Source organism: Corylus avellana, chromosome ca8, assembly GCF_901000735.1.
Source record: "Corylus avellana chromosome ca8, CavTom2PMs-1.0".
NCBI classification, from domain to species: domain Eukaryota; kingdom Viridiplantae; phylum Streptophyta; class Magnoliopsida; order Fagales; family Betulaceae; genus Corylus; species Corylus avellana.
In genome coordinates, this window is record NC_081548.1 from 25,259,638 (window position 1) to 25,283,786 (window position 24,149).

Below are 24,149 nucleotides of genomic sequence, written 5' to 3' on the forward strand. Positions count from 1 at the left end.
CATGCCGATTTAATTTACACAACCCACTAGCAATTATGCTATAAGTAAACACATCAGTCTCAAGTCCTTTCTTTTCCATGACGACCTGAAGCCATAGAGCTTCATCTATCATCCCTCTTTTGCAATAACCATCCATCAATGTATTAAATATCACTTGATTTAGGTCAAGTCCTTTGCTTTGCATCTCATTTACCAACATTTTTGCTGCCTCCAACTGCCCAGCCTTGCATACATTATTAATTAGAGCCCCATAAGTGTGAACATTAGGAACAAGGCCTCTCTCAGTTAATTCATCAAACAATGCAAATGCCCTTTTCATATTACCTAATCTACAATTCCAACTGATAATTGAAGTATAAACATGAACATCTGCTTTGATCCCCTTATTATTCATTTCCTCAAAGCATCTCTCGGCCTCTTCTATCTTGCCAGAGCTCGCATAGCATTCAATCAAAATTGTGTAAGTTGCCACATTGTATGCCACTTGATCCTTCTCCATCAAGCTCAAAATCTCATTAACACCCACAAAATCCTTTCTTTCAACATATGCATTTACAAATGTATTGTAAGTAATCACATTTGGTTTAATCCCTCTATCAACCATTTCCCCCATCAATTCTCTACCTCTTTCAACCTCTCCTCTCTTACACAACCCATCAATCACACTAGTCATCGAATAAACCGTAATCTCAATGCCCGACTCAACCATTCGACGAAAGAACCCGAAACACGACTCCACCCGATCACACCTCTTGAAAGCAAGCAAAAGCACAAAGCATGACCGCTCCTCAATCTCAAACCCATTCTTCTCCATATAATCAAAAACCCCTACAGCCTCTTCAAACATTCTATTATCCGCGTAAACCCTCATTAGCATATCACACAATTTATCAACAAATTTAGACTCATTACACCCATCCTCAATCAACGAAACAATAATCGAAACTGGGCATTGGAGATTATCGTCGGTCACAACACAATTCAATATATTCTTCATTTCTGCAAACTTTCGAGCCCCATATAGCCTAGAAATGAGGGTTACATGGGCTCGAAGATCAGGTTTTTGAGAAGTGAAAGATTCATTTCTTCGCAGAATGTTGAAGAAACTCAAGCAAGAATGGGGTTGGACATGTGGGTTTGAGAGAACAAGGTGAGTTATGTGGGAATTGAGACTAGAGAGCAGGGATGGTACAGTCTGGAGGGGTTTAAGGCCCGAGCTGATAAGGGTTTCAGATATCTTTTCGGCGATTTCATGGTTTGATAGCGAAGCAGAGTTTGAGGGGAGGTTTTTTTTCAAGGTTTTGGAAAGCTTTTGGGTGGACATTTTCTGTGACAGAATTGAAGAAGCCTTAGCTTTTGAGTGAAGTGAGCTCTTTCCTTTGATGGTTAAGGTAATTTGCCTTCGGGGTTTTGGCGGGTATTTCTAGGTTCATATAATAATTTTTTTGGCCACCTGTAAATCCAACATGAATCCAATATAAAATTAGTGAGTTAAGATTGAGAGATTTGACACGGATAATCAAATGGACAACGTTAAGGTTCATTTATAGTCTTATATTCATGTCTCGATACGATTGAGACCTAACCAAGATAAAAAGACAACCAATTTTTTACACGATTTGCGATTTTAATGCAAATTCAATATGAAATTAGCATGTTGAAGTTGAGGGATCTAACTCGTTTAATTAAATTAATCGATTTAGGGTTAATCTATATTATCTTATACATATGCCTTTGACATATAAGCTGATGTTGTGGAGCATTGAAGCCATAAAAAGGCATGTAGGCACCATATTATACACAGCAGCATTCTGTGTAGTGCTAATAGCCCACCAACAATCATACAAATCAACTACAAATTTGGGTATCACCCAAGACAATTTAAAAAGACTAAAAAAGGTAATCTAAATAGCATAAGTCAAGTCACAATCAAATGCAACATCACAATCAAATAGATTTTTTAGGTTTTGGTGGGAGAATTGAACTAGAATTTTGAGTACCAACACCAACACTTTCAACATTGTCATTATCGATGAGAGGCATAGTTGTATCCAAAAGACTAGGACAAGATGAAGCAGAACTAGAACCAATAGTCTTAGTACCACTAGTTGAATTACCATCCATGAGTCTACTGTCTACAATACGTGAGAAAAAAACATAATCAACAATTTATCTCCCTACTATCTCATGTTCATTGCATGGAAGGAAAATGCATAAAGGAAAAACTATAAATAAATTTGAATTAACCAGCTTTCCACAGTTGCTATCAGAAATAATCTCATCATACAACTTTAATTACCTTCGATGTGGCAGTGGTTTTGCCAGAGGAGATATCTCAATATGATAGTCCAAAACAAATGTGGGTTGCAGAAGCTTTGGTTCGACAACAATCTCAAAAACCTGGGCAAATGACACGACTAAATACTGAGAGAGGCTAAATGTAAGAGGAAGTCTGATAACACAAATGAAAAGAAAAGCAACTGCACATAAAAGGGACCTATTCCTTTTCAGCTCTATTGTATTTCATACAAACAGCCTCCGACTATAGAGAAAACGAAAGTATCAAAACTAATTAAGAAATAAAAAGTATCAAAACTAATTAAGAAAACCTAAATAAAATTTCAGCTATTCCTTTTCATTTGTGTTATCCAAAACTAATTAAGAAAACCTAACTCAAAACTATTCCTTTTCAGCTCTATTGTTTTGTTCTTCGTGTTAATCAAAAGTATCAAAACTAATTAAGGAAACCTAAATCAAATTTCGTTACCTGAGGTCGATGGCTGAGACTGAGAGAGAGGTTGATTCGGTGGGAAGCCGGAACTCGGAATTGAACTGAAATAATTGAAATAAACTTGTTAGAAACAAAGACTGAGAGGCAGAGAGAGAGACCGAAAGAGAGAGCGAAAGAGAGAGAATGAAAGAGATTCGGAGAGAGATTAACCTGGATGCTGGCTGATCGGAGCCCCGGTGGACGCTAAGCACTGCTGCGTGAGACTGTGAGAGACTGAGAGCATGAGTCTGAGAGGAGAGCGCAAGAGAGTGCGAGTCTGAGAGGAGAGGAGAGGAGAGGAGAGCGCAGGGGCGGAGGGAGGGGTGGTCGAGAGGGGTCAAATGCCCCCTCTCAAACGCCAAAAATTTTCCTTACCTAGGTAGAAAATCCTCTGGATGCTTTGGTTGCCCACCTTTAGCCACGCATCAAGGGCAATCGACACCCACTCATCAAACATTAGAGGCAAACGATTCAGTGTAGGCATGTTTTGAATTTTTTTTTTCTGCCATAGTTTAAACCTTTCAGCTTCAAGGTTTAGGTTAAAGGAAAAGGGAGTGCTGCTGCTATACGGTCAAGGCAAAAACTCATGTTTTCTGCCTTCCACTCAAATGCTGCCACCTCATTTTGTTTCAACATATAAAATAAACTTGGTTTTATAGGATAATAACCCACATTGCTGCTGCTAAAAAAAAAAACAAAAAGACCCAACACCAAACTTCACCGAGAAGCTTGGTTTCACGCTGCCCCCTCCCCGCAAAGCCCACGCCGCCACCTCCCGCGAAGCCCACGCCGCTCAGCTTTGCACCGACCAGCCACCCAGCTCCGCCCACGCCCAGTTCCACCAAGCCCACGCCGCCAAACTACTCCGACGGTTCACCACCACTGCTCCGCCCGAGGGAATTAGAAAAAATCAGTCCTCCGCCCGTGAGTTCTGAGAAATTTTGTGATTACTACTACATGTGTTTTGAGTTGGGGTTGTAACTTTAGTTTGAAAATGTTTTGTGTAGTATTAGTGTCCCCTTTTTTTGTGCCCTTAGTGCCAATTTTTTGTGTGTAGTATTCCCCTGTTTCAAAAATGATTTTGTATTATTGTCATGTAGAGTATGGAAGTGTAAAATGGTTTTTATGTAACTTTAAGGATATCAATTAGGATGCTGTTAAAGGTTCCCTTTTCACTGATTGTTAGTGGAGTTTTACAATAAATATATGTTCTTATGTTTGTGTTTGTGGTTGTGGTTGTGATTGTGTTTTTGTTTTTGTTTATGTTAAAGTAGGTTGTTATCCTCTTGCAGGGTTACTAGAATGAGTGTTAATAGTAAAGAATTTGAGATAATCTCATGTGGTGATGAGATTATTGAACATGAACAAGTTGTGGTAGAAGACCAAAGTAATTTGAAGCAACCTTTGTGTAATGGTCCTGTGGAACCATGTCTTGGTATGGAATTTGATGAATTAGAAGATGCTCATGCATGTTATAATGCTTATGCAAGGTGAGTAGGTTTTAGCATTCGCAAAAATCATACTCGACTATCGAAGGATAAGTCATTAATTGCGTTGGAATATGTTTGTTCAAGGGAAGGGTTTCGTCATAAAAATTGTCAAAATAAAATTTATACAAAGTCGGAGCCCGCAGAAACAAGGGTAGGATGTAAAGCACTTATGGGTTTGAAGAAAGTGGAGTCAAAATGGATTGTATGTAAGTTTGTAATTAAACATAACCATGACCTCCTTTCTCCTAGAAGCACAAGTTTGCTTCGTGGACATAGAGTGGTAACAAGTGCCCAAAAGTGTCTTATAGATAAACTCAATGAGTTCGGTGTAGCTCCAAGGAAGATAATGTCGGTGTTGAGTAAAGAATCTGGTGGTGATCATAATGTTGGTTGTATTGCTAAAGATGTTCAAAATTACTTGAGCAATAAAAGAAGACTTATTTTTGGAGAAGGAGATGCACAAAAATTGTATAATTATTTTCTCGAGAAACAAATCAAAAACCCGGGTTTTGTTTATGCAATTCAAGTGGATGAAAATGGATGCATGGGCAATTGCTTTTGGGCAGATGCTAGATCACGAGTTGCATATCAATATTTTGGAGATGTTGTTACTTTTGATGCTACTTACTTGACAAATTGTTATAAGATGCCTTTTGTTCCTTTCACTGGAGTTAACCATCATCACCAATCTATGATGTTTGGATGTGCTTTGCTCATAAATGAAACCGCTGAATCTTACATTTGGCTATTGAAAACATGGCTTGAGGCAATGCTTGGACGTGCTCCTTCTACAATCATTACAGATGATGACAAAGCTATGGGTAAGGCAATTGCAGAGGTATTGCCGAATACCACTCATAGATTGTGTTTGTGGCATATTTTACAGAAAGTTCCTGAACATTTGGCTCATATATATAATAAGTATCCATCTTTCCAAGGAGATTTTCAGCATTGTATTCATAGTACAATCACAATTGAAGAGTTTGAGATGGAATGGAGTGAACTTATATGTAAGTATGGCTTGGGAGAGAATGATTGGTTGCAAAATATTTATAGTCGACGTGAAAAGTGGATTCTGGCTTACTTGCGAACCACATTTTGTGCCGGTATGTCTACTACTCAAAGGAGTGAAAGTATGAATAAATTTTTTAAAGATTATGTACGTTCAAGCACAATGGTGAGTGAGTTTGTTTATCAATATGAAAAAGCCCTGGATGCACGTTATTTTAAAGAGAAAGAAAGAGATGTCAAGACAAAATCTTCTAGACCGATTTTGAAAACATGTTACAAGATGGAAGTAGAGGCGGCAAAGGTTTACACAAGAGAGTCTTTTTTGATGTTTCAAGAAGAGTTATTTAATAGTCAAAATTACTACTCATCTAAACATCGGGAAGAAGGAGGGATGAAGATATATAGGGTGGCCTTACATGGGAGACAAAGTCCATTTTATGAAGTTGCATTTGAAGTTCTTGAGCAGAAAGCTATTTGTACATGTCATAAGTTTGAATTTGTTGGAATTCTGTGTAGGCACATTCTTCAAATTTTTTTGAAGAAATCTTTGGTGGACACTATTCCCCAACATTATGTTTTAGAAAGATGGACGATCAATGCTAAGAGTCGCATTATACATGGCATTTCTATTGATGATAATCAAGTAGGAAAACCAGATTATTCCACATTGATGAGAAATACCTTAATGATGCAATGTTATGAAGTTGTAGAAGCGGGGTGCAAATCAAAAAGAAAATCTGAACATCTTCGCATTGGTTTACAAAAGCTTCATCAAGAGCTTCTCACAATGGATGGTGATTGTGATAAAGATAAAAAGGATGATGATGTAGGTAGCGTCGAGGGTAATGTGTTGAGCAGTCAAGTACTATCAAACCTTACATTCACTTTGCAAGATCCTGTACATGTTCGTTGTAGAGGAAAACCAAAATTTTTGCGACAAAAAAATCCAAAAGAAAACAAGAAAAGAACATGTACCATTTGCAAGCAAACAGGGCATGTGAGAACCAATTGTCCTTCCCATAAGCAAGCAAGGTATTCTATTTGTATTTTGAGATTTACAATAATTTACATTAAAATGCATTTTGATTTAGTTCACATTAAATTTTTATTTTCTTTAGGAATATTGTGAGGGCAGCTACCTTATCAAAAAGAAAAAGAGAGGACAATATGAGTGCAGCTAACTTAAGGGTGATGGATCATCAAAGTTTAGTAGAGGTAAATTTTATTATATCATATCCTCTATCAAAGTAATTTTGGTTCATTATATAATTCTCATTTTTTGTGAATCATTTATAGGACATTTTGCCAACTATGGAGTATCCCTATGCAACTGAGTTTGCCATGTCTCAAGATCTTGTGGATTCATCTACTATTGACATTGGTGCAGACAACATCACCTCCTTGAAGTTGTAGTGGTAGTGGTAGTGGTAGTGGTCTATAATGTGATTTTTTTTGTAGCTAAATGGTTGTACTGGCAGTTACATTCTCTGTAGTGTGATTTTTTTTGTAGCTGAATGGTTGTACTGGCAGTTACATTTTTGGCAATATGATGTGTATGGTGAAATTGTGGCTAAGTGTATGCGCTCTTTAATGCATTATTACTTATAAAAAAAAATATAGATTTATGCTTCCATTTCAACTCCTGGTTAGCCAAGCATCTTTTCTTTGCTGGCAGGTTACAGCTTCTTTTCTCTATTCTATACATATTTTTGGATTTACATCTTTATTCTTCTGAAGAAGGTGATTAAAGCTATTGAAAAAAAATTTAATAGGTAGTTATGGAATGGGAATGAGGAGAGTTTTGGAAAGGCTAAGGTGTCTTGGGATTCTGTTTGTGTCCCTAAAAGGGTAGGTGGGCAGGGGTTGAAGAGGCTTGTGGATTGGAATAGAGCTGCTATTCTCAACACATTTGGACCCTTTTTACTAAATTTGGGTCTCTTTGGGTTGCTTGGATTAAATGTAATATGATAAAGCGGAGGTGTTTTTGATTGATAAAAATTCCTCAAAATGCTTCTTGGAGCTGGAGGAAGATTCTCAAACTTAGGGGGATTGCAAAACCTCTAATGATATTCATGATTGGGGATGGTAGTCAAATTTTTCTTTGGTTGGACTCTTGGCATCCGGATGGGGTCCCTTTTTGACATATATGGTTACCATGTTATCTATGACTCAAGGAGAAAGTGTCGTTCAGGAGGTGATTGGAATTGGGCTCCTGCTAGGTTTGAGGATTTGGTGGGTACACAATGCAAGCTCCCGGATGTACAAATTGGCTCCCATGATGCTCCTATTTGGTTGCCTTCTAAGACTCATAAATTTTCCAGCAAGGATACTTGGGATGCTATTAGAGTGAAGTTACCTAAGGTGGATTGGAATAAACTGATTTGGTTTTCTATGGCTATCCTTAACAACTCATTGTTCTTATGGTTGGCTATTAAGTACTGCTTATCCACTCGTTAAAGATTGTTGAAATGGGGGCTAAAGGTGAGACAAAATGTTATTTTTGTAGAAGCTGCATTGAAAGCAGGGATTACTTATTTTTTGAATGTAACTCTAGTAAAAGATTGTGGAGGGAGGTGATGATGTGATGTCACCAAAGTTCCATTTCTTTGAGCTGGGATGAGATTCTTAGTCAAGGCTTAAAAAAAATGGAAGGTATAGAGTTTTTGAAGGCTGTGTTTTGTAAGCTTGCTTGGGGTTCCTCAGTTTATAATATTTAGTGGCAATTTGGGAACCATCCTCTCTCTGAGGATAGAATTCTGCAGAAAGTTTGTTGGGAAATCAGAACCGTGTTGTGGGTAAAGTGATCATATTGTGAAGTGCCTTCTCCACTAAAAACCTTGCAGTCAGAACAAAAAATGTTAGCACTGCAAAACCCAAACCAATCTTCCCAATAATGGTTGCCACTCCATTAAGCTTCACCTGAAGTGGTGTCTCATCTTCTCCCCCTTCACTCAGAGTAACCATCAATCTTCCCCATTCAGTCCTCATACCAACTGATGTCACAAGCATTTTACCAGACCCATCTTGCACTTTTGTTCCCGACAGAAGAAAAGGCTGTTTCTAGTGACATACCCGTCAGGCAAAATATTTATGGTTTGAACAGATATGTGGAGAAACCTTCCAGAAGTTTTTGGATGTTTGTCTGGGAAGCCCTACAAGATTTAACTCTACTTATCCTCATTGTTTGTGCTGTCATTTCGATAGGTGTTGGAATTGCCACTGAAGGTTGGCCAAAGGGTTTGTACGATGGGTTAGGAATTTTACTCTGCATACTCCTAGTAGTACTGGTCACTGCAATCAGTGACTACAAGCAGTCTTTGCAATTCAAGAAATTGGATAAGGAGAAGAAAAATATAATTGTTCAAGTCACCAGAGATGGGTGCAGACAGAAGGTTTCAGTCTACTTTCAATTTGAATGATAAAAATGAGGCTTTATGCAGTAGCTGGTTGTATTGTGTCAGTTACATTTTTGGCTGACGTTTTTGGCAATTTTACAATTGCAATTCCTTTCAAACTACATACAAATTCATCCACTGCAAAGTCATCCACAAAACAATCCACTGCAAAGCCAACATCAATCCATTGAACAAATCAACCCACTGCAAAGCCAACATCAATCCACTGCAACTATACAAATTCATCACATTTTTGCACCACAAATTGATGTAAAAACAACAAAATAACCCAGACTAAAAATATGAGAAAACTGTGGATTTGCTACCTATAATCACTCAACAAATCAATCCACAATATCAATCCACTGCAACTACACAAATTCCATCACATGCACTACAAGTTGATGTAAAAGCAACTAAATAACCAGGAAAAAAAAAATTTGAGAAGCGATTTCAGCCAAGAGCCTTCCAACAGGGGATCAAACAAGCAATTTCAGGCTGGTGGGCTGGGCAGCCTGCTGGTGCTAGGCGGTGGGCAGCCAGATCGACGGGGGATCGGCCTGCTGGGGGCGTTGGATTTTCGAAGTTGATTTCAGGTGATTTCAAAGCCGATTTCAAGCAATTTCAGGCTATTTCGACTTCCAACAGTGGGCTACTGGGTGGTGGGCAGACTGCTGGGCGGTGGGCAGACGGCTGGGCAGTGGGCAGCCGGCTGGACATGGGATCGGCCTGGGTGTGGGTGCAGGGGAACGGCTTGCTGGTCTGGGGAACGGCCTGTTGGGTGGGAACGGTGGTCAGACTGCTGGGCGGGGGCGGTGGGAACGGCCTGCTGGGCGGGGCGGTGGGCAGTGGGCAGCCGGTGGGCACCTCGGTGGGCAACAAGCAGGGGCTGCGTTTTTTTATTTCACTTTGCAACGATGGATTGATTTTAAGAGGGGTGGTATATTCTAGTGTGGGTAATTACATTTTGTAAGTTAAAAGAAGCTGATGTGTCATCACCTGGTTGGTTGGCGTAAATTAGGCCATTTATGCCATGACCGAACGGAAGATATCAATGGTAATACACAAGCTCATAGCCAAAGGCAAATTAAATGATAATTATACCAAAGATTATTCGCTTGGTATCTTCAAAGGCAACCACCCACCTTCGCAAATTAAGAAAAACAATAAGCAGAAACATCCACAAGTATGGCTTTAGATTATGACCGTAATCCATGACTAACTGAGTATTTTGACCGGCGCAGATCTCAATTTTGGCTCCAACAGCCGGCTTGATTTTATAATACAACACATTCGGTTTGTTGGGGCAACGGTAATATTCTTAAGATTACCAACCGTTTCGGTCCCTGCAGAAAAAAACATGAAGCATATGACAAGTTTATCGTGTCTCTCATCAGCTTAATTTTCCCCTACATTATATATTTGCTTGGATCCTCCCTCTTGTTTCCTACGAAATGCAAATTAACTTGTTTGATCCAACTCTAGTTTTAATTGCTTGAAGCGATGGTGGCTAGTGCTCCAGGAGAAAGGTCTCTGCAGCAGACACCAACATGGGCTATCGCGGTTGTTTGTGCTGGATTTGTAGTTCTATCTTTGTTAATAGAACATGGAATTCATTCCATTGGAAAGGTAATGTTTTTTGTTGTATAAATCTGTCGTACTAGGTTGGTATATATCCATAGCATCTGCTAACTTTGTTTTCCTGTTATGACAGTGGTTTCAGAAACGCAGGAAGAAGGCCATGAGTGAAGCCTTGGAGAAAATTAAAGCTGGTAAGAGTCTCCTATTACCCTTGGTATCAATGTCTCATATTATTACATAATATTTGGGCAATGACAAAGCTGAGGGATCTTGACCCGTTTAATTATAGATGTCGTGCTTTTTCTTAGCAGATTAATTAGGATTGAGATATTTAACTAATTTAATTAAATGAATCAGGTTAGAGTAAACAAAACTCATTAGCATTGTTAGATGTATCACACTCCCTTCAAACTTCAAAGTAATTGTTTGTTTGTTTGATTGATTATTCTTGTCATTTGTTTTGTCCTGCAGAGTTGATGCTATTAGGTTTCATATCCCTACTGCTTACGGGGGGGTACAAGATCCATAGCAAAGATATGCATCCCCTTTGAACTTGGAGACACCATGCTTCCATGTAAAATTCATGATTATAGGAAACATATTGAAGTTTCATATGCTGAAAGTATATTATGGCGCCGAGTCTTGGCAGGCCCTGCAGGAGTTGAGCATTGCTCGCAATATGTAAGAACCACCAACTCTTATTTTGAAACACGACTTTAAAACCATAATTACCTTGCTTTATGACAATTCTCGTTACATTTATCAAATTAATTATTAAAATATGAATTGTCACATAACAGTTCATATAACATTTATAATGCTTGTAGATTGATTGGCAGTCCATATGATAGTTACCATGTTCTCATTTTCATATAATATAGATTGCCACGTGAGTTTGTAATAAAATTGTAGTAAAAGATGTAATACCTCAAGCATTTTCCAATCACTTATGGTTTATATTTTTAGATAATGTGTAAAGAGTAATGTTACACCTATCACACTTTTACAACTTGTTGACACATGTCGGCATATAATTAGAGCTACATTAGCCATAAAATTTTTTTTTAACACTCCCAAATCATATGCAGACAAGTGTCAACAAGTTGTAGGTCTAGCATTTTTCATAAATTAATTTATTTGGAATCAGCTTTTAAGGAAGAATGAATTATAATTAACCCCAGGTTTTTTTGCTAATTAGGACAAAGTGCCACTGATTTCACAATCTGGGTTACACCAACTGTATATATTCATATTCGTCCTCGCTGTTTTTCATGTTCTCTATAGCGTCCTTACCATGGCTCTGGCGCAAGCTAAAGTAAGTCTCGTTATTTTATTATGGACAAATTCTTTCAATTCAAGCTATAAAATTATTATGTGTTCTTTGTTTTCTTTATATTATATAGACTTAAAAAAATAAAAATTTCAATATATCAAAGAAAAGTTAAATGATTTGATTTTTAATGTTTAGAATCTAACCAATGAGTTACATGCCATCAAACCTTGCAATCTCTCTCTTGTGATTGAAGTTCTTACGATTTGCTTGTGGATGTTGATCAGATGAATAAATGGAAAGCTTGGGAATTGGAAACATCGTCATTGGAATATCAATTCACCAACGGTGATTCCTTCTCATCCTCTATTTTCACTATTATTATTTTTTTTTTCCTCAAAATTAAATGGGGCTGATGGGCCTCGGTTTTGTTTCTTCCAGACCCAGCAAGATTTAGGCTCACTCATCAAACATCCTTCGTGAAGCGTCACTCTGGCTTCTCAACCAAGCCTGGAATCATATGGATTGTAAGCTTAAAGATACCACATGTGGGCTAGGGCCTACTAATGGGCCCTATTCTTTTTATTAATGTTTCTTAATGTATTTTGGGATCTGTTTTTTTATTTTTGTTTGAATAAATGTTTTAATGTAACATAAATGTAAAAATTGTTTTAGTGTTTTAAAGAGCATTTTGTGTTTTAAATAATTTGTTAATATATATTATCTTGAGAATGTAAAATAAAAAATATAAAACAAAAAACATTTTGCCTTTGTCCTTATTTTCTTATTTCCTTAAAATTTTATTGACTTGAAATGTTTGTTACAGGTGGCATTCTGTTGGCAATTCTTTGGTTCGGTGTCAAAGTTGGACTATTTGACCATGCGTCATGGATTTATCAATGTAAGTGGAATCACAAGGTCTTCTATTCTCTCTTCCATTCGGATTATAAATGGGAAAGATCATCCACTATAACTATTTCCTTATTCAATTTAAAAAAAAAAAAAAAAAAGAAGAAGAAGAAGAAAAAAAAAAAAAAAAAAGAAGGTGGATAAAGTTATTGCTCGGGGCTTCTGTCTCCCAAAGTTTTTTTTTGTAAAAAAAATCTTAAAATTTATATTTTATAAGCTACTGTAAAAAATTGATTGTTTCCTTCTAAAAAAAAATTGATCAATTTTTCTAGTCTCATATGCTCGTATGCATGCCAGATTAAGCCAATTAAGTCTAATATATGGTGCAGGCACATTTCGCTTCAAACAGTAAATTCAATTTCCATAAGCATATTAAGAGATCCATGGAAGATGATTTTAAAATGGTCGTGGGAATCAGGTCCATCTTTCAATCCAATATGCCTTCTACAATTACCTTAACAATAGGGTCTAGTGCTAAAGATTTTTGTTTTTATATTTTGTTCCTATTTTTGCAGTATTCCTCTATGGATTTTTGCGGTCATCTTGTTGCTTCTCAATGTCTACAGTAAATCTCTTTCTCTCTCTCTCTCTCTCTCTCTCTCTTATTTACACACAAATAGAATCAAGATTATTAACACTTTTGATATAATCTGCGAATCCGATATGAACTCAATACAAAATTAGTAGATTAAGGTTAAGGGGTATGACCTGTTTAATTAAATATGTCGGATTGTCGTTGACCTATATAGCCTTATTCCCATATTTTAATACGACTCAAACTCGACACACGATATTTAAGGCTGTCAATTTTTGACATAACTCGTGAACTCGACATAAACTCAATACAAAAATTATAAATTATGATTGACGGGTCTTACTGGTTTAATTAAATGAGTCAGATTAATATTAACCTTTTATTTTTATGTCTTAATACAACTAAAAACTAACAGATGAACAAGGATTGACACCCCCTAAAATGGAGGTGCCTTGAGAGTCATAGCTCCCCCAATTTTGAAATGTTTTTATGGTAAACATTTCAAAATTAAAACCTATGGCCCATTTGCTTACGTAAACGATGCACAAATAAACAGAATATTAATTAAAAAATTGCATTTTGATACATTTTTCACTCATATTTTGTCCTGCATGCATACACAAATTTCTTGTCTTGGTAATCATGGTATTGAAAATTTCTTTTTGACTTCATTGGTGCAGAATGGTACACGCTCACCTGGCTGTCATTAGCACCGCTAGTTGTAAGAGATGCTCAACTATCCCTCCTACTAGTTGACTTAATAATAGAACAATATTATATTTTTATTTTCCTATGGTAATGAGGCAATGTCTATTTGTTATTGAATATTTTTGAGCTATTATACTTTGTCACATTAGCATAGTAAAATAAAAGAGGTATAAAGGTTTGACATATACGGTTTCTTGTCTCTGTATAATTAAGAGTAATGTTACAAATCACACAACTATCTCACTTTGTTAATGTGTCCTTGTTAGTATTGTGAGATAATTTGGAGATGTCTAACATTTCTTTAGGCACAATTCAAAGTGTTGAGGTGTTGCATATGATATTTTCTTGTGCAGATACTTCTATTGGTGGGCACGAAACTTGAAGTTACTATTATAGAGATGGCTCAAGAAATTCAAGATCGAGCCACGGTTGTTAAGGGAGCTCCAGTGGTGGAGCCAAGCAATAAGTATTTTTGGTTTAATAGACCCCAGTGGATTCTTTTTTTGATACATTTTACATTGTTCCAGGTGAGCTCTCAAGTCTGCTAACTCTCCATAATGTTGTGTATATAGTTAATATAGAAATAACAGATTTTTTCTGCAGAGGAGGGAAATAAATATTACAGATTAAAGTCAAAATAACATGTCAAATGACAACATTAATTAATAATATATGACATGGTAGTACACAAACACGGAACACGGGGTTGCTGGAGGCATAACTTTTGGTATGATAATCCATGGGACCATGGCCTTCTCCGGCCCCGTTTCCGTCCTTGGTAGTACAGTTTAGTTGAAGATATCTTTATGATGTTCATTGCAAATTTTGTAGACGATTTATTGCAGTAGCTTGTTGAGCTTTATATAATTACATACTCTTTAACTCTAGAGTAATTTGCCATATGTGCAGAATGCTTTCCAAATGGCATATTTTTGTGTGGATTTGTGTATGTTATTTTATCCTATATTTGATAAATTATGATAATAACAGAATAAAATTAAAAAAAAAAACTTCTAAAGGAGTTTTTCCTTTGCATAATTGTTGTTACATTAGATGCCCAGTATGAGTTTGGGATGCACCATGCTTCAAAGAAAACTTGCCTGCAGCACTGACGAGGGTTTCCCTTGGAGTAGCCCTTCTGATCCTATGCAGCTATATCACCTTCCCTCTCTATGCCTTAGTAACACGAGTAAAATTACGGATTATCGGTTCTGTCTTTAAAAACACACTCATTTGTGTACTTTCACGTTTTCAAATCATCATTTTTTTAAACACATTCTCAAATGAGACACTTTCTGTAATTTTATTTAAATATGTGCGTTTGACCTATGAAATTGTAGGGCCAAACTCGCCCTTTAACGTTTTCATAGATCTTATGCTAGCTCAAGGTTTTTGACTCCTATTCATATTCCTAGATGGGATCTCATATGAAGAAAACAATCTTTGAGGAACAAACAGCAAAGGCACTTAAGAAATGGCAGCAAGCTGCAAAGGATCGAAGGAAGCTGAGGAAAGCTGGAATAGTAGTAGATAGTCTTTCAGGTTTTTTGAGTGTAGAAAGCACACTAAGCCGAGGAACATCACCCCTGCATTTGCTTCACAAGCATCGGCTATCCAGTAAATCAGAACCTAAAGGTGTTCCCAGCTCCCCAAGATCTTACCAATCTGATACTAATCTTTTAGAGATTGAGGGTTTCACGCCTGACAGGCTTGAATCAAGAATGCAAGATCAACCAGGAGGAAATGAAAGAATCACACAACATTGATTTTTCATTCGTTAAGGCTTAAAATTTAGGCAATTCGGAATCTCAACGATTTGCTCATTTCTTCGTTCGTAATCTGAAAAGCAAATATGAGAAATTTTATAGAACTTACGTATCCATCGTGTTCGAGCAAGTAGGTGGACTGCCCAAATTCTATTTGGACATGTAGGTTTTATAAGAGTGGACTGTTAATGCATCATAATGTCACAATGTACTTTATTAGTCTATTATAGTTTCATAAAATTCTATAAGATATTAATCTTTTCTTTAAGAGAAAGACTCTTTAAAATATCAATTTCTCTATCAAATTTTAATACGATGCTTCTAATAAAAGTAAGATGCAATCCCTCTTCTATAAGTGGAAATAAATATAATAGCATATCGTTTAAAGCATTGTGTGGGTGCTATTGAAAATATATAAAATAAAATAAAATAAACAAAACAAAACAAAGTAAACCACCGATGAGTATCAATGGGATTTTTTAATTTAAGAGGAGCCTAGCTTAGTAGCTTTACAGGGAAGGAAACTTCGAATTAAAAAAAAGGAATGAAGATTCCAAATCATTAGTGGGACAATGCATCAATCTTCATATAAATTAAGGGTCCACATTTCCTCTAGATTATAAAAAAGATAATCATTAAAGCATTGCAATGAAACGACAGAACCATTTGGACAAAAATCAAAGTCCATCTCGAACAAAACAGTAATATATTATAGTTAAATGGTCGAGGCTACTCACCTAAGCCAAGCATCTAAGCAAGTCAAGGTGCTTTTTTTTTGTTTTTTTTTGTTTATTTATTTATTTTATTTTAATCTTTGGCTCAATTGTGATAATATAAAGTTTAATAATGTTCGAGCAACTCAGAAGAGTTAAGCATATATGCAACTATGCAAGTCAAAGTCCTTATTTTTCTAATCAAATAATATGATGACCACTAAAAATCCCATTTCTATCTTTGGATGCATTCTAACAATGTTTTTGTTTCATAGAGTTAAGGAGGTCTTGTAAATTGGGATTCTTCATTGTTCTTGTAAAAAGTAAGAAGTAAAAATTAAAAACTAGACGTTTTATGTCTAGTAAATTACGGAAATAATGTTTAAATTTAGAAGCTTTACAACTCCCGACACATAAAAAGGTGAATTATAAAAATAACTAAATAGATTTCAAACTCAAAACTTCTACTTTAACACTATAAATCACTTCGTTTTGGTATTAACTTGGCCAATAACAAAATAAATATATTTACAAAGAAAACATATTGATCATAATTGGCACACAAATTGGGTGGAACATGGGTTGAGTTTGACCATTTAACAGAAACATAGCCCGATTACCTCTGAAGGGTCGATATCAGTGGAGTATCCATACAAACTTACGTGATTAATCATTCCCAAAAAGAGAATCTGATGGTTCCAACTTCCCATAAAAGTTGAGAATAGAGCGATCCTGGATTTGGAGTATTTGTAAAAGTCAAATTGGATGGCCTTTAAAAATATATTCTGGATTTTTTAAGGGTATATTTGATATAGAAAATGCTATTTATTAAGATGTTATACTGTTATATAAATGGAATGGTGTGATTGTAAAAATTTGTTATTAATTTTTTTTAAACAAGTTCTTGTTAATTTATAGGCTGATTTTTCTCTATGATACTCGGGTAATAATTTACTAAATAATATTGTTTATTTAATGTTAATTATAAAAGATAATAAGAGCATAAAAATAAATTAATTTAAGAAAAAAATGAAATTAAATTTGTCCTACGCCGGCACGTAGGTTGGGAATCAAACAAGAAAGAGTAGGATAAAACGCTGGTGAAAAACATTATTAAACCAAATATGGTCTAACTCACTTCTTATTAGTCAGTCCAGTTCTTCTTCTTCTTCTTCCAAGGGCTTTTTGATCTATGAATCGGACTTTACAAGCTCTTAAACTCGAAACCAACTTGGTGGGTCATCTCAAAACCGGATTTTTCCATCTGGGTCGGGATTGAAACCTCAAGAAACGTTTTCGAAATCTTGGATTTGCTGTGATTGGCAAAAGAAAAAAGAAGTCTAAGAATGGGCGGTAGTGAACCAGCAGTACTGAAATTCTGAGTTGGATTTGCATTCTGGGGCTGGGTTAGATTGAGGTAGTTCGTTTTTCTTTAATGTGGTGGTTTTCTTGACGAGTTTAAAGTGAGTTCGTGGTCATGGCTCGGCGTCATGGATGGCAACTACCAGCACACACATTTCAGGTAAAAACTATATACTTTTGGTAGTCTGTTAAATTCTCTTTCAAAAATGTGGCTTTTTAAAGGGATTTTAGTGAATGGTAACAATGCGGGGGCTTTTGTTGTATATAAAGTCAATACCTTTTTTTTTTTTTGGGTTTTTGTTGGTCGCTGATACTTCCTTTGAATCTAGTTTAACTGTTTTTTTTTGTTTAATTTTTTTTTTGTTTATCTTAAATTATGTTGGAGTTAGGAACTGTGAGTGTGTACCTAGTTGGTTGCTAAGACATCTGGGAAACCAACTAGGTTGCTGAGATTTTTTTATTTTTATTTTTATTCATGTGTTATGTTGCTTTGCATTTTGAAGAAAGGAACATTTTTAAGGGTCAATTTATGGCAAAATTGGTATCTTAATTTTTATAATTTGTCAAACTACTTTAACAACAGCCCGGTTTAGGTTGTCTCCGTGAGAATGGAGACAGTAAAGAACAATTAGAATCATGTTATATTAACAATTTGTTATCATGCTTCATGGGTAGCTGGATCCATGATTTGGGAAGCCTTGAGAGTTGGTACATGGTCTTCACCTTCTATGTGATTTTGACAATGAATATACTGATGCTCATTTCTCCTTCTGTTACAGGTTGTGGCTATAACGGTTTTTTTCTTGCTCTCTGTTGCATATTATGCCTTCTTTGCCCCATTTCTTGGCAAGGAAATCTTTGAATATGTGGCTGCTGGTGTTTATTCTGTATTGGTAAGCCTGATACTAAAGTTTTTCTTTTCCCTTTATGATTCCAGGTTGGGTAATTTGGTCTTTATCTCATTTCTTGACTATCATTTCAGGCACTCTCTGTATTCATTCTTTATGTTCGATGCACAGCTATTGATCCTGCCGATCCTGGAATTCTGCTTGAAGCTGACAAGACATCTGTTTATAAAGCACGCAATGACACAGGTGGTTAGTGTTTTTCAGTTCAATTTTGTTTAAATTGCATTTTGTGTTTACATCATACTTAAAGAAGTATCACATTAGAGATTCATGCCAAGGTCCCCAAAGAGTATTGGACCAGTAGGGGGAAAAAAAGAGAGTATTGATTGATGTCCTGAAAAGTTGTCCACAACCAGATGATTGTAATCACTATAGGATGTCAAATTTTCACCAGGGAACCTCCTTGATATGTTCAGCCTCTGTTTTTTTGCAATTTAATTGCAGAAGCGGAGTTTTCTTAACTGAAATGAGAATGAACCTCATTTTTTTCCTTGTTGGTAGACCAGTACATAAATTTAGGATATCTGCACCTCCTTATGCCTTTGTACTTTTCAAATTCTCATCAAAGTGGCATGGTGTGTAATTGCTATCTTAGGGAATGCATCTGCCATTGAAGAACCCATCAAGATAGGATTAAAGGATGGAGGAAGATCTCGTAGGCATAGTTCGAGTTGTTGTTCAAAACTTGGAGGTTTTTTTTGTGGTTTTCTTGTAAAAGAAGATTGCCGCAGAGATGATCTTCTACAGCAACAACCTGGAGATGAGGATGCTTTATTTTGCACATTGTGTAATGCTGAGGTACAGGATTCTTACTGGCAAGGTTTATTTTGATGGAATAAAAAACCAGAAAAGAAGAATTTCATTTCAATTGCATTTAACATGGTTTGCATATATAGCACTGCTCTTTCCCCTCCCAAACATGCACCCAGATGAAAGAAAAACTGAAAAAATAAAAAGAAAACAAAAACATTTATACAGAACAGCAATTCAAAGTCTTGGGTAAACTCCTGATATCTGGTTCATTTAGTGGCCTGTATTTGAATTTTCATTAATTGATGTAGCACTTCGCATCTTGATTCTCCTTTTAGGGAGGTGATCTTCAGATGTTCCCAGTGTTTTTTAGGCCCTCGGGGATTTAAACATTGAGACATACATATAGTTGATTCGTTGAAGAGGCAAATTAAGGTGTACAGAAGGAGTTGTGTGCATATGAGCAGATGCTTATTGCTGAAAAGTGGCAAAACTTGCACTTGCTAATGAGAGAGATTATACCTTTACCTTTGATAATTTGTGGAATGAGATTTGTGTGTATCTAAACACTTCTTTTTATTTACTTTTTAAAGTCATGTAAAGGAAAGTGGATTTGACCACTGCAACACCTACGGTTTGGTTTATATTTGCCTCTTGAGGATTGTTTGGAGGCTCACCTCATGTTCTGCTTTGCATGTTAGGTATACATACCTTAATATAGATACGTCACTTGTGAACAATATTCTTCATTTTATTTTTTAATGTTTGTTGGTAAATATACTGTTATAGAAGAATGGGGGAGTTCATATTTATCGCATTATGTTGCATGGTGCTTTTCATTAGAACCTTGGGTTAGTCTGATCTTCATTTACATATTAAACCACTAATGAGAAGAGTTGTGCTATGAGGATCATGTTGTGCGTTTTTTATTTTTTATTTTTTTATTTCTGTAGGTACGTAAGTTCAGCAAACATTGTAGAAGTTGTGACAAATGTGTCGATGGATTTGATCATCATTGTCGGGTAAGCTTTACAAATGCTCTAATGTTTGTCCTTGTCAGTCTGTGGCTTCATGTACTTTAAGACCTTGACTTATTTAAAAATATCTCATAGTGGTCCAAAAAGGATTGTAGATGATTGCAATTATGTCACATGATTGCTACTTATAAAAAAAAAATTTATGTCACATAATTGCAATTTTAAGAGTGATACCCCTAGTTTTGCTTAGTATCTCTAAATATCCAGCCTATATCTCTAACTATTTTGATTGGCATGACTAAAGTTATCCACATCTATGGTGCAGTGGTTGAATAACTGTGTGGGGAGGAAAAATTATATGACATTCGTGTGCCTTATGGCAGTGAGCCTTGTTTGGGTAAGTTTTAAGAGAAGATCCTTGTTTGGACTTCTCATTACCTTGGATGATGACTTGTTTATTTTGCTTACATCCTCCAATCTGAACTTGATTTATTCTCTTGAGTTCTTTTACTTGTGTGCATAACAGCTTATTGTTGAATGCGGGGTTGGCATTGCTGTGCTTGTCCGGTGCTTTGTTGATAAAAAAGGTACAGAGAATCAGATAGCTGAGAAACTTGGAGTTGGATTCTCCAGGCCGCCCTTTGCTACTGTGGTGGTATGTTCGCTGCTCTGTATGCCTTCAGATTGTATTATTAATATTTTTAGATGTTATTATGATTTTATCTCTGACATGGTTTTTGTAGATAATACTAATATAGAACAATTTATTTATAAGCCTATTAGAATTACCATGGTCTGGCATTTATCATCCATGCTGAGAAATGTCTCATCAGGCATATCCACCTGATTCTTTCTTTCTTGGACATTTTATGAATCTTTCATATTGGATTCTTCTTGGTAAGAAAAATGGCAAAGAATCCGAAAGAATCTATAGTTTAGAGACCATTAATGTTATTACGTATGAAGTTCTCATTCAGGGATTCTGTCAACTGGATAAAGTGGGCCTTATTTTGGCTTCTTCTCACATAATCCTACTAGGCTCTTTGCATAATGTCTAACTCAAAGATTCTGTCAATGGAACTGATATATAGTTTGGCTGTTTTTGTCTCCTCATTTTATTCTATGGGGTTTTATGTGTCTATAATTTATGCAGCGCTTCTACATTATAAAGCCAAGCTACAGGTTTGTAGCACACCGAGATTTCGTTTTTTTTTTTGTTTGTTTTTCTGGGTATTGATTAATGGCAACCTTTTGCATCTGTTGAGGTTGTTTCTGCTTGAAATGTTTTTAAATGGATGCAGTATCCCCAATTCTCAGTTCAATTTTACAGTGTTTCTGCTATAATTCTCTTCTTTTGGTGAATAATTAAATTAATCTTCACATATTGGAGTGACAAAGGAATTGTGAAGTCTTAACAACATGAACTTTAAAATGGTTACAGGCCTTATGCACAGCTGTTTCTTTTTTGGCCACTGTGCCTTTGGGGGAACTATTCTTTTTCCACATGATTCTGATTCGAAAGGTGTGTTTCTTAAATCGCCTACCCTCCCTCTCTACCTATCTAAACATGCATGTGGTGAACCTCCATTGCTTTTTGCTGCAGGGTATTACCACATACGAGTATGTCGTTGCCATGAGAACACAAAGCGAACCACCTGGACCGTCTCTAGATGGCGGTGATCAACAAAGTCTGGCATCATCACCAACCAGTTCAGCTGTGACTGCTATAAGTGGCAAAAGCTCTCTTGGAATGGGCTTGCAATATAAAGGTGCTTGGTGTACCCCTCCAAGAATCTTCATGGACCACCAGGTATTAGCTTACCACCTACATTTCATAAATAGGTGACAAGGATCTAGAATGACTCTTTTGATTTGGGAAGAGTTTGTTCCAGCTAAATTCATGATTATATTATCTAACAAATTTATTAAAGGAGCAATTAAGCTAGGCTTGGGCATGCTGTCACATGCATTGTTGTGTGGTTCTTCATTAAAATGAACTTTGTGCAATAATGATAAATTTTTGGGTCTCTAATGAATAGGATGAGATTATACCACATTTGGAGCCTGGACGCCTACCCTCGACGGTGGATCCAGATGCAGTGCAGTCATCTGACATGGGGAAAAGATTACCCCAGCGTCCGGTCCGAATCAGTGCATGGAAACTTGCTAAATTGGATTCTAATGAGGCAATTAAAGCGGCTGCAAAAGCTAGAGCATCATCATCTGTGCTTCGTCCACTTAGTTCTCGACATCATCCATACGATGTTGATCATTTATCCAGTAGCAATGTGAGTGGAAGAAGCAGTCCAATCAGTACTGATCAAGGGTTTCACAATAGAAATGCTAGAGCTGGAACATCGAGGTTATCTCCTCCCAAAAGCTCATATCCACCCAGTCTTGTCAGCAAGGAAGATAGTGAAACATGCCATCATAGCATTAGTAACCTTAGCAGTCCTCAACTCTCTAACGTTACACCTTCACGGTTGGAGCAGCAAACAGTCAACGTAGATCACTTCAATCCTATTTATCAATCATCGGCAGATCAATCTCCTTCATCAAGGAGACAAAGTGAACAAAATGAAAATCCAGTTCGTGAGAATGTGGCACGAATGCCTATGAGAAATAACAACTTGGGTGTTGCAGAAAACACGAGATCTTCAGTCTACTGGGATCAAGAGGCTGGGCGTTTTGTTTCTTCGTCTTCGAGAAGTTTTGGATCAGAGCTATTGTACACAGGTCAATCAATATTTTTTGGTGGCCCTGTTGTGAATGAACAGCAGCCCAGAGGATCAAGAAATGGCAGCAGCTCAGGGTCTGCTAGCCTGGATAGAGGTTCTACATCAAGTTACTATCAGCAGGGTAGATCACAGAGGGGAGGCCAGCTTCCTGTCTTTGTTCCAAGTGATTCCCGACAAAACCAGTTCTCTTCTAGATTGCCTTGAACAACAAGCCACTGATTTCTTTTTCAGATATACAGAGCTAGAGCCTGGATTTTTTTTTTTTTCAATTTAATTTTGATTTTACCGTTATGTGCAGCTCTTGGATTTTCTGTGCCATGTTGCTAAGCTGTGGGTTAACACATTCACCATTTCATTCCGAGGGTAGAGGGTTTTAATTTCTAACAATTATGATGACTGGATCTGGGATTTGTTAACCAAATGCATAGATTGGCTTCGTTTGTTGATTTTTTTTTTTAAACAAAAATATTGGCCTCTTAAACGGTGGATTGTCCAGCTACATTACAATACTTCACTCACTCCCAGTTCATCAACCCATCCAACCAGGCAAACTTGTTTTTTCAACCAAAAATTAAGAAAACACCATTTAAAGAGATTTTTCAAATCGAACCCATAAACAAAAAATTCAAAATACAAAACAATTTTATATATATATATTACCTTTATGTTACTTTTTTTCACAAGAAAAAGAAAAAAAATCAAAGCATAATAACAAGCATACTACTAACTCAACTGTTTGATGTAGAATGTAATTGGATCCACTTGTTTGCAAATGGACAACTGGACCCCAGTATAAGTGTTGCTTTGGTAGAGTTGGGGACGCCCATGTGATTTTGCATTGTTCAACGTCTCAATCTCGAAGAAACCTTCTCTCCCTCCCATGTGATCCGAATTCATGCAATGATTGAATGCTGACTTTTACATACTAATGGTTTAAGCTCCATCTTAAAAAATATATATAAAATAGTTGGAATTGTTTGTTTTGTTAGAATAATGCAAGCTGTTCTCATTTATCAATTCATAGCATATGTAAAACGTTATTGAAAGGCATTATTAGCATGGCTGAAGGAAAGGTTGTGTCTGAGAATTAATAATAAATAGTTTTTTAAAGAATCATCAAACAAGCAAGTCGTTGTAGTATAGTGGTAAGTATTCCCGCCTGTCACGCGGGTGACCCGGGTTCGATCCCCGGCAACGGCGCTTACTTTTTTTCCTCGCTTGAGACATTGGTATTGGGCCGGTTCCATTTTGGGCTGCAGTCCTTTT

At 36.5% G+C, this 24,149-nt stretch overlaps 2 protein-coding genes, 1 non-coding gene and 1 pseudogene across 5 annotated transcripts; 3 read left to right on the top strand and 1 right to left on the bottom strand.

Annotated features, from left to right (window-relative positions):
- Positions 1-3,315, bottom strand: LOC132190708 (pentatricopeptide repeat-containing protein At2g32630; the record flags this gene model as incomplete). The annotated part of the gene is given in 5 exon segments (XM_059605754.1): positions 1-1,453; positions 2,300-2,400; positions 2,768-2,832; positions 2,942-3,018; positions 3,146-3,315. A coding segment is annotated over 1 exon segment (1,324 nt), but the record flags the coding sequence as incomplete, so codon positions are not given.
- A 6,854-nt stretch (positions 3,316-10,169) lies between these two features.
- LOC132191114 (MLO protein homolog 1-like) lies at positions 10,170-15,457 on the top strand (annotated as a pseudogene).
- A 1,830-nt stretch (positions 15,458-17,287) lies between these two features.
- On the top strand, positions 17,288-23,329 carry LOC132190146 (protein S-acyltransferase 21). 3 transcript variants are annotated; one of them, XM_059605046.1, is made up of 10 exons: positions 17,288-17,670; positions 18,290-18,403; positions 18,493-18,607; positions 19,014-19,216; positions 20,122-20,190; positions 20,471-20,542; positions 20,672-20,800; positions 21,587-21,667; positions 21,749-21,955; positions 22,185-23,329. In XM_059605046.1, exons 1-10 carry the CDS (start codon positions 17,626-17,628, stop codon positions 23,085-23,087), a joined length of 1,938 nt encoding a protein of 645 aa, XP_059461029.1. In that variant the 5' UTR covers positions 17,288-17,625; the 3' UTR covers positions 23,088-23,329. The 3 variants fall into 3 exon arrangements, with proteins under 3 accessions (XP_059461029.1, XP_059461030.1, XP_059461031.1); XM_059605047.1 differs by having other exon boundaries at positions 18,493-18,604; XM_059605048.1 differs by lacking the exon at positions 19,014-19,216 and having other exon boundaries at positions 18,493-18,604.
- A 682-nt stretch (positions 23,330-24,011) lies between these two features.
- Positions 24,012-24,083, top strand: TRNAD-GUC (transfer RNA aspartic acid (anticodon GUC)). Its single transcript has one exon. It is a non-coding gene; the product is annotated as a tRNA-Asp (tRNA).
- The last annotated feature ends 66 nt before the right edge of the window (positions 24,084-24,149 follow it).

What these genes read in the sequence shown, in the direction of transcription:
- LOC132190146 (XM_059605046.1), top strand. Translation starts at nt 17,626, where the DNA reads ATGGCTCGGCGTCATGGATGGCAACTACCAGCACACACATTTCAG. An exon ending in CGCCCTTTGCTACTGTGGTG is followed by an intron (nt 20,801 to 21,586) that starts GTATGTTCGCTG and finishes AAATGGTTACAG; the next exon opens with GCCTTATGCACAGCTGTTTC. An exon ending in ACATGATTCTGATTCGAAAG is followed by an intron (nt 21,668 to 21,748) that starts GTGTGTTTCTTA and finishes TTTTTGCTGCAG; the next exon opens with GGTATTACCACATACGAGTA.